Source organism: Lontra canadensis, unplaced genomic scaffold (assembly GCF_010015895.1).
Source record: "Lontra canadensis isolate GAN:19392208 unplaced genomic scaffold, GSC_riverotter_1.0 scaffold63, whole genome shotgun sequence".
Taxonomy (NCBI): Eukaryota; Metazoa; Chordata; class Mammalia; order Carnivora; family Mustelidae; genus Lontra; species Lontra canadensis.
Genome location: NW_022631057.1, coordinates 7,959,298 through 7,969,618, shown reverse-complemented (window position 1 = coordinate 7,969,618; position 10,321 = coordinate 7,959,298). Strand labels below are relative to the sequence as shown.

Genomic DNA, 10,321 nt, shown 5'->3' with positions numbered 1-10,321 from the left:
GCCTTATAACCTGTCTCACCCCCTGACCCAATTCTCCCAGGACCTCCTAAGCCATCCCTATAACCTTCCCCAGCCCCTGACCCCATTTTTCCAGGACCTCCTAAGCCATCCCCATACCCTGCCTCACCCCCTATCCCCATTCTCCCAGAACCCCCCAAACCATCCTTATAACCTGCCTCACCCCCCATCCCCATTCTCCCAGAACCCTCCAAGCCATCCTTATAACCTGCCTCACTCCTTGACCCAATTCTCCCAGAATCCCCCAAGCTATGCCTATAACGTGCCTCACCCCCTGCCCTTATTCTTCCAGAACCCCCCAAGCCATCCCCATAACCTGCCTCACCCCTCATCCCCATTCTCCCAGAGCCCCCTAAATCATCCCTATGATCTGCCTTACCCAATGAACCCATTCCCTCAGGAGTCCCTGAATCTTTCCTATAGTCTGCCTCATTTACTGACCCCATCTCCCCAGAAACCCCAATACCATCCTTATAATCTGCCTCACCCCCTGACCCCATTCCCCCAGACCCAAGACCCTTTGACCTTCCTCTATAAGCTGTTCTGCTTCCAATTTGCTGAGACCCTGGAATTCCTGATCCACCCCCATGACCAGGCACGCCACCAGGCCCATAAGCTCCTTGGCTCTCAGAACTGACTCCAGGTTGAGGAGCCAGCGCCTCGGGGACCTTGGTATCGTCCCAATGACCAGCTCCAGCTCCAGGGACCCTAGCACCAAGGCCCCTGGTCCCAACCCCATCATTCACTTTGTCACCTGCCTTCAGATACCTCGGCTCCATGGCTTCCCCAGGGCCCTCTTCATGGCCTCCTTCTCCAAAGGCCCCCAGAGCCCCTGAGGCTCTGAAGTCCCCGTAGTCTCCAGTCTGACCCCAAGGCCTTATTCTTCCAGAGACCCCTGGTTCTGCTTCTGCATGTCCTTCCCCAACAGCCTCCATAGTTGCCGAGGCCCCGAGGTCACCTCTCCCCACAGACCCCACTGTCCCAGGGCTCCCTAGGCCACGGCTGGAATGATGCCTTCCCCCAGGGCCAGCATCCCCCTGGGCTTTGGATGCATCCCTGGCCTCCGGAGGCATCCTGGCTTCATCGCTGGGCCCTCTATCATGGCCACCTGAGCCATTCTTGAGATTAGCAATTCTCCCAGACCGCCATATTGCAGGACCATCATTATCTCCGTTTCCAGACCACATTCCGCCAGGCACACCTGAGCCATGCGTAAAACCATCCCCTTTCTCAAACTCTGTTCCGCCAGATGCCCCAGAGGCCACTCTGCAACCAGTGCCATAACCGAATCCCATTTCTCCTGACACTGCTGAGCCGTCGCTATAGCCAGCCCCAGTTTCAGGACCTACTCCTCTAGCGTACCCTGTGCCATCGCCATACCTAGATTCCATCCTCCCTGGACCTCCTAAGCCATCCTTGTAGCCTGTCTTACCTCTGGGTCCTTTTCCTCTGGAGTTCCATGACCCATTCCAGAAATCTGGTTCAGAGCCTATTGTCCCTGGACCTTTTAATCCACCGGTGTCTCCTAGTGTCTTCCCAGAACCCTGAGCACCCAGGCTTGGAGACCCAATTAGCCTGTGGCTTCTGGCATCCACCCCCTGACCAGACCCCATCAGTCCAGACCCCTGGGTACCACCCACACCACTTTCCCCATCCCCAGACCCCAAAAGTCCAGGTCTGTGGTGGGCCCCAGTTTTGCTGAGGCTGGACTCTGTGTCATCCCAAGGATCTGTGCTCTCAGACTCTATTCTGCCAGCATCCTCTGCCCCCCACTGACCTGCTGGCCAGCCTTGGGAACACTGGAAGCTTCCAGAGCCATCCCCTGACTCACCCAAGTCCCCTACTGTCTTCTGGCTCTCCCTTCCCCTGGGCCCCTGTAGGCCCTTCTCCCAGCCCCTGGGACCTCCTGGGCCTGTGGGGCTGGTTTTGTAGCCCTTTCCCCCACCCACAGACTTCCCTGGGCCTTGACCAGCTGTCTGTAGTGACCTCTCAGCTTTGGCCTCAGGCCCCCCTCTTCCCAGGAGGAAACTTCTGCTACCAGATATTGATGGTTCCTGGGAGTTCTTTCCTTTAGGTATCTGCCCTCGAGACTCCCCTGGCCCCCAGCAGCCCTCTTCTTCCCCATCATCAGCATCTCTGCCTCTCTGAGAGCCCCAGGACTCAGGGCCTATGCCTGTCTTGGAGCTAGAAGCTCGTTCTCCAGGATTCTCCTGGGCCCCAGGACCACCTGCCCCACTGCTGTCTCCAGCTTCCCCCAGGCCAGTCTCCCAGCCCCACACTGCCCTTGTGGCTCCTCTCTGTCTTTCCCTGCTCAAATCATCCCCTCCCTCCACCTCACCCAAGTTTTCCCCCTGCAAAATCTCTTCCATCACTCCTCCTTCTGACCAAGAGTCCATAGGACCAGACTGGGATCCCTTCAGGGCTGTCTTTCCTCTCCCAGGTCCCAAATAAGCACTGAAGAGTTGTTCCTGGTTATGCCTGTCCAGAGGACTCCTGTGGTCCTCTCTGTACTCCTCTCCTTCCCTGCTGCTCCCCAGTCCTCCCACCTGAGGGTACTTGGACTCAGCCTCCCAGCCTCCTACTGTCCTATGGCATTTGTCCCCATCACTGCCTGTGCCATGATCTTGCTGTTGAACTTCCATGAGACCCAAACCTGATTCTAGGCCCTCTCCCTGTGCATAGGGGCTCCCTGGAAGGCTTCTGCTCCAGCCACCCTCTCTGTGGAGTTGATTTTCCCTAAGGGCAGTGACTGTGCCTCCCTCTCCTTCCAGAAAGCCCTTTCCTGCGTGCCCAGGGTCCCAGGCTAAGCCAGCTGCCCCATCACTCCCTACCAGGGAGTAGCCATGCCCACCAAGGCCACCTGTCTCTAGGTCAGCTGTGAGCTGGAGCCCAGAAGCAGGCCTGGCCCCATTAAGGGAGCCCTCCAGCAGGCCCTGCTTTCTGGGTTTCCCTCCCTTGCCACTGATGCTCCTGGAATCTTCTGCTTCTGAGGTCTGGGCTCCTTGAGCTTGCTGCTGACGGCCAGCACTTGCAGTCAGAAGGCTTTTCTCTTTCCCTGCTTTGAGAAGAGGTCAATGCCCCCATTGAGAGACAAAAGAAAAGACCTGTTAAATTAGTCCAAGGCACCTGTCTAACCTCAACTGCTTTGCCTCTCAGTTTCCCCAGCAGAGAAAAAGCTGACCATCTCAGAAGGAAGCCAGGGTATGCCAGCTTCCTGATAGATGAGTCCTATTGCCACCTCCCCCAGCCCTGTGCCCACAAACCACCGTGCCCTGCTATATGGTCCATAAGGACTTTTGGGAAAATACAGAACCCAAAACTCACCTGCTTATCAAACTGCCACGAACAGTTGTGTGATTTTTAAAAGAGCTATTTGCTCACCATCTGCCTTAAAAATGCCTACTTTACAGTTTCCTAGGATCACCTTGAATCCATATCTGTAGGGGATTTAAGGGTGTCCTTTGGCCTGACCCAGGTTCTCATCCATACTGGATCGGAGCCAAGCCCTAGCCAGGACCCTCAGGCCACCTTGGATCTGTGTCCCCAGAAGCATTCCTAGAGGCACACGGGGCCCAGACAGTGGAAGAGGACCGGGCTGCCCAGGAAGGGCCGTCATTGCAGTGGGTCAGGAATAGATCTCAGGAGCTGTCTTCATTCTCAGAGACCGAAGGAATCATCAAAAGCAAATGACTGACCAAAGGAAGCCCCTGGCCCTGGCCTTTTCCATGCCCTTCTCAGCCCCAGACTCTTGTCTTGGTAGAGAGAGAAAGACAGAGGTATGAACCACTCACCTCCAACGACCAGCCAGGCAGTAGAGCTGTGGAATCCAGTGCCCAGTGAGTAAGGGCCCATGTCTGACAAATGGGCCCCCCTGACCACCAGCCGGTGGGTCAGCCCATCAGGGGACACAAACACTTCGTATTTGTCGCTGGTTTGGAGGGGCCGGTGCCGGAAATTCCAGGCGGCGTGGGGGCAGGGGCTGGAGAGAACACACTCGAAGACAGCATCGCCCTGCTCTTCACAGTGAGCCTCAACCAGCGGGACCACCACTCTGGAGGGGATGGCTGTCGGGGAAGCAGGAATGGGGACATTAGCTTGGCGGCCTAACCCAGTGTGACCTGACAGCACGGCCAGGAGCTCAGGAGCCCAGGTTTAGACCAGCTCAGTCACAGACCTCCTGTGTCAGCTGGGGTAGGTCACCTCCTTACCCCAGGTGACAGTTCCCAACATAAAATGAGGGCTTATAACGAGGTTACAAACTGTAAGACCGTTTTCAGCTCTGGAATTCCATGATCCTAAATCCAGAGATTATGTCTGGGGGTAAGATGGGTATATGAAGAAAACCAATATGCTGATGGTCATGGTCTCTTATGAATCCTAGGACCACCTCCCAGATAGGTATTATTATTTCCTTTTTACAAGTAAGGAAACCAAGTCTTACCCAACTAAGAGGCAGCCCAGGCAGAATTCACACCCAGGTCCAGCTGAAACCAAAGTCCCTCTCCCCTTCCCCTATGCCATGCCATTTCTCAGCTTTTCAAAGCCCTGTCCAGGAGTACCAGGCCTGCTGGAGATCTCATGCCCTCTTTCTTCCTTAACATTGATTTAGAACCATGTTCTTTATGTTCTGCCTGCCCACAGTTTTCCTTTCCAGGTCTCTCCTGCTCCCAGGAGGTCTCTGGAACTTTAAAGTACTCCAAGGGGGGGTCTGGGGGGGTGGTGATGCATACACAGCTACTCGAGGGGATGGGACAGAGTGTGATGAGAGAGGACGGGACAGTTCCCAGGTGGGGAGGAGGCACAGAAGGCAGGGAAGGAAGACGTCTGTACAGGGCACAAGGGTGCTGCACCTGGGTGGGGCTTCTTACTGGGGAGTGTGGGAGGGGGAGTCTGCAGCAGAAAAGAGTGGGGCTGTGGCTAGAGCCTGTGAAATTCGTCTGGATCGAATCTGGAGATTGAATCTCTGCTGCAGAACGTCTGTAAGCAGGGCCACGGCACAGACACTACGTCTGCGGCTGGAACCCAGGAGGGCCCAGCTCACCACCAAGAGAACATAGACCTCGGACCCAGACCTCTGGAAAGCAGATATCATTTCAGTGTAACCACGTGGGTGTGCATTCTGCTCCCTCACAGTCTTTGCAAGGCAAGAGGCAGGCACATTTATTTCCACTCTCCGCCCCTCCAATCCCCAGCCATGGCACCAACATGGGCTCCTCCTAACAGAGGCAAGGCAACAGCAGGGGGAACACCACCCACCGCTGGCATCCAGTTCCGTGGAGAAGATTTCGGCATCCTCCACCTTGACCTGGTAAATGCCGGCATCCTCAGCTTGCAGGTCCCGGACCTGGAACTGATAGCGCTTCCCCAGCCGCCGCAGACAGTGCTTGGTATGGTTGTCAAGGCTGTAGGGGACCATCTCACCATCCTGAGGCAGAGAAAGGAAGAGGGAGGCTCAGAGCCTCCGTGGGTCCCCAGCACCTCCTGCCCCGACCCCCTTTGGGTAGTTTTCTCCCACTGGCCCCTGGCACCAGACAACATTGCTGCAACCACAGAGGAGATGGGGAAGGGGGCAGGGACAGGGGTGGAGAGCAGGGCTCAGAGGCTTTGAAAACAGGGAGGGGAGGGTGGTCCCTGACTATGACCATGAAGTGAATAATTGGCAAGTGTCCTGAGAGAGACACCTGAGACACATTCATTCTCAGAGGGGAACAAGAGAGCCATCAGGTATTTTCGGAGCTCCACAAAACCAGTAATCCATGCACATGCCCCCTTTAGCTAAAGCCTAGATATATTTGTCACTTGCCAGATATTAACAATAGCTCACCTTCGGTTTCCTACTGTGTGCCAGGCCCTGGGTTAAGTACTTGGGGCACAACAGTGAATAAAACAAAGATTCCTGCCCCCCAGGGAGCTAAAATTCTAGGAAGGACACAAATAACATATATCATAAGCAGATCATATAACCTATATTAGAAAGAGATAGAAGTAGGGAAAAAAGAGAGAGGAGGATATGGATTCAGGGATGCAGGGTGGGGCAGGGGGGGACACAGCAGTGTCAGACAGGGTGGTCAGGGGACATCTGGTTGTGGGTGAGGGAATTAGCTGTATGGATACAAGGGAAGACGGTGACAGGGAGCAGGACCAGCTAGAGCCAAGAAACAGATGCAGGGGGGTAGGGGTATACTTTCTTAGAATCCTTAAAATCTAAGAATCCTGGTGCCCTGGCTAGGGAACCAGTTTGCTCAGTGAGAGTAAGAGGAGTCTGTGAAATGTCCACACCACAGTTTGACTTCCCTCCAATCAGGAACTCCAGGGGAGGCAAGGCTCACCGTCTGTGCCTGTGCGCTTGAGTTGCTCCCAGAGGGGAATCCGAGGGACCCATAGCTCCTCCCCCGAGGACCAGCAGCCTCCCTGTCAGATCCCTACCCGCTCAAAGACTCCTCCGGCCTCACCTTATACAGGTAAACCTTGCTCCCAGGATCCTTGAGATCCAGCTCCAGATCAAATGTTGCGACCCCCTCCTTGCTGACCCTGATGTGTCTTAAGTTGGAGACGGTGTTAACGTACTAGGAAAGACAAACATACCAAGGGATTTCTCTGAGCTCTCTCTTTGGGGCACTCCACACACTTGGACCCAGCCCCCCCTCCACAGTGTTTCACTCAAGCATGCATTTGCCCATTTTACAGATGGGAAGAAATTTTCCAAGATGAGAGATATCAGGTCAGGAAGCAAAGTGAGAAAGGACCCCAGGCGTCCAGGTTTTCTGAGAACATGGTAGGGCATTTCTGTTCATCTGCTATTCCAGGCAATAAAAATTAGTTGAGCACCTACTATGGGCAAAGCCCTGTGTTAGGGTCAATGAGAAAGCTTAGAGGACAGAAAACTAAGTCTCAGGATATTTGATGAACCACCTTCAAGGTGATAAAATACTATTTTCAGGATGGTGAAAACTAGTTGTTTTGCATTTCCAGAAGATGAATTAGACTAATACTATAGTTAGGTTAGATCCAGGAAAGAATTTCTATACAGTCTATAAGACACTGGGACAAGCCCATAATGCTGAAATCCCCTCCACTGAAAGCCTTTAGAAATAAGATAGGCATCCAGAGTCTGGGGAGGATGACAGCGGACAGGAAGCCCTTGCCAGGTGTGAGGCACTATTAAGTAATTAAAGCACAGTTAAATGCTTTAATTACATTGTCTAGTTCATCCTCTCCCTGATCCTAAGGGGCAGGTACAACTAAAACACCCATTTGGCAGATAAGGAAATCAAGACATGGAGGCCCTAACTTTCCCAATGCCCCGGATTTTAGTATCTGAGCCAGATTTTGAAGCCAGAACGTTGACTGGAGGCCTGGGTCCTAGCCACACGTGGCCCTGGGGGCCGGCTGCGGGCCAACCCTGCGTGGGGCCCAGCTCCGGGTGGGGGCGCCCGCGAGGCGGCGGCCGGGCGGAAGTACCTGCGCCATCTTGTCCTCCTGCTCCTTCCGCATCTCCCTGAGCTTGCGCAGCATGCCGCGGTAGTCCACGATGCCGTACTTCAGGCAGATGCGCTCGTAGTCCTTGCGGTCGGCCGTCATCAGAAGCTGCCACACCTGCTCCAGGTCCACCTTCTTCTTGGCGGGAGGCGGGGCCCTGGGGAGCAGGGCGGGCAGGTCAGAGGCCAGGGGAGCCCCAGCGGAGCCCCAGCGGAGCCACAGGAGCTGGTCCCCTGCACCTGCCACCCTGAGAGGCTGTGGGGAACTGCTCTCTCTGCACTAGAAGAAAGGGACGGGATGGAGGGAGTGGGGGAAGGGGGTTGGGCCCTGGGCTGGAGCTCTGTCGGGACACGGGGGACCCAGAGATGGGCAAGGGCGGCCTCCCTGCTATCCCCCACAGTCCGAATTTTCAGGGGGAGAAACTCCATTCCTAACACCTTGTATTATGGACTGCTCAGAAAGATGGGGGGGGGGTCACATTATTCTGTTACCTTAATACTTTTTTTTATCATGGTTCTAGTGGAGCACCCCATTTTAAAAATGGTCAAGACCCAGAGAGGAATGAGGTCAAAATGGTCAAGACCCAGAGAGGAATGAGGATTCACTCAAGGACACAGAGCTTAAAGGGAACAGAATATAGGGTCAGTGCTCTTCTCTCCTCCCGCTGGCTACCCGCAGTCTAGCATTCTAGCCAGCGGAGGGGAGAGCTGAGCCCTATGGGCTCATGGACATAGCTGGGGAGCCTCCAGCCCTGCCCCTGGACAGGCCCACACCCACCTCTTTTTCAGAAGATTTCGGTAGTCCATCAGCTCCTTCCTGAGGTCTAGAAAAGGAGCAGCAATGAGGCCCCAAGCCCAGGGGGAGATTCCAAGGGGCTAATGCAGGACTTTTCTGTGGCAATGGGAGTTGGGGGGGTGTCAGGGGGTGCAGTCGGAGGACCTGTGGTCCATGGCTGACAACCGAGCTTTTGGACGGTGCTCTCCTGTGGACCAGTGGTGATCCATAACGTGTTGGTAGGGGCTTGGCCAAGTCGGGAGCACCAGGAGTGGAGTAGCCCGTTCCCCAAAACCCAAGAAGATTTCTGGCAATCCTTTCACCTACCCTCCTGGGGCTCCTTGTGCCTCTTCCGGTTCTTCCGAAAGCCAACTGGATCATCAGGAGGAGAGGAGGAAATTAACGTGGGCAGATAGGGAGAGAAGCAAGACACCCTGAGGGTCTTCCTGAGAACCAGCTGAGTGCCACGGCCCCGTCCTCCCCACTGTCCACAAAGGCAAGGCAACAGCTCAGCAAGAGGGATGCGTAGGGCAGAGGGTCTGTCCATCATAAGCTTTGATACCCAGAGCCTTAGTGTGACTGAGGTGGAGCTGACCTGGTTTGGGGAGCCCGCTAACATGTCTGCAGGGGTGGAGGGGCCGGCAGAAGCGAGGGAAGTGGCTCTCCCGTGCCCCCCAGGAGCTGCCATCTCGGAGTACATGTCGGATGTCACCCAGGAACGCCGACAGTGCTGTTTGGCTGATCCTGCAGCCGTTCCCAGTCCTTGTCCTCATCACCTACTCCCACTGGTAGGAAGGAGGCTGGAAAACTAACTCCTCCCCTTCCCAGCTGCCCTGGGCACCAGGAGTGGCCATGTGACACGGGTCTGGTCAATGAGATACAAACGGAAGTGTCCAAGGTGTTTCTGAGAAAACGTGTGCTTTCTTGATAAAAGGGCCCGCTGTACCTGGGGCCACCTCTTTCCCCTTCTTCCCACCTTGAACATGGATTCGGTTTGGATCGGCAGCAGCAGTCTTATGACCATGAGGCTCTAAGCCAACATCTTTGGGTGACAGCTCAGAGAGACAGGAAGTGTCTGGCTGGCCCATGACAGCGCTGAGCTGTGATTTGAGCCCTGGACTCTAACCTTAGGACTCCTTATCATGTGACATAATCAAGTGTCTTTATTTCTTGGGCTATTCGTAGGGTTTTCTGTTACTCGTAGGCAAAAGCATAAGCCACTGAAAGACTAGATCCGCTTTCCCAAGAGACATGCCCCTTCCCGTTACTGTACGTCAACGATTGATTTAAAATTTGGAAACCCTGCAAGTCAAGACAAACCAACAACCTCCCTGCCCCGCCTGTCTGAGCAAGGATTTGGCCTTCATATGACCTGTTTGCCCCTCTGATGTAGGCCTGGATAAGATATCCCCCGCATAGAGTGGAGAAATGGGGCCCAGAGAAGGAAACGAAGCCCACTGAAGGAGTTAGCAAACGGTCAGGCCCAGAAACTGAGCTCGAGGTCCCGCCCTCACGCCTCAGGGTTCAGAAAATATTCTTCAGAGCTCCTGCAGTGGGCATCTGCTGAGCGAGTGCCTTTTAGACCACACGCAGACTCGGCGTGTGAGTGGGTGAAGCCAAGGGCCCTGGCACCAGATGGACAGCGGCCTTGCTGTCCCTCTCTCCTTTCACCCCACCAGCTGTCCCGCCTCTGAGGCCTCGGAGGGCTCTCTGAGGAGAAAGCCGGGGCTAGCACCCCAAGCGCCGATGAGGGAAGGGGACAAGCCCACCTTCGATGACTAGGAGCCTTGTGGAGCACGTGGCCTCGCCGTAGACGTTCACCGCAGTGCAGCGGTACAGGTCCGAGTCCTCGCCCGTCAGCTTGTTGATCTGCAGAGAGGCCCAGGCCAGGGAGACAGGGCTAGTGGCGCCCCCTTCCTCCCCTTATGAGACATGGCTAGAGGTCTATCAGGATGGATAAGACACAGCCCTTTCCTTACAGAGCCCGCAGTCTTCATCAAAGAAACAGACCGCAAAACAAAAAGCGGGGGGGGGGGGGGGGGGGGGGGGG

General features: G+C 55.2%; 1 protein-coding gene across 2 annotated transcripts in view; it reads right to left on the bottom strand.

Moving 5' to 3' along the window:
- IGFN1 (immunoglobulin like and fibronectin type III domain containing 1) overlaps nt 1-10,321 on the bottom strand; it is a 27,253-nt gene that overhangs the window by 14,093 nt on the left and 2,839 nt on the right. Inside the window, exons 4-11 of one of the 2 annotated variants that reach the window (XM_032878235.1) lie at nt 10,041-10,140; nt 8,599-8,643; nt 8,275-8,320; nt 7,480-7,654; nt 6,471-6,584; nt 5,275-5,443; nt 3,810-4,082; nt 11-3,073 (exon numbers count right to left, since the gene is read on the bottom strand). In XM_032878235.1, the coding sequence (XP_032734126.1) occupies nt 11-3,073; nt 3,810-4,082; nt 5,275-5,443; nt 6,471-6,584; nt 7,480-7,654; nt 8,275-8,320; nt 8,599-8,643; nt 10,041-10,140 (3,985 nt within the window). Of the gene's footprint in view, nt 1-10; nt 3,074-3,809; nt 4,083-5,274; nt 5,444-6,470; nt 6,585-7,479; nt 7,655-8,274; nt 8,321-8,598; nt 8,644-10,040; nt 10,141-10,321 lie in introns of those variants that run through there. The other variant, XM_032878233.1, reaches the window with a different exon arrangement.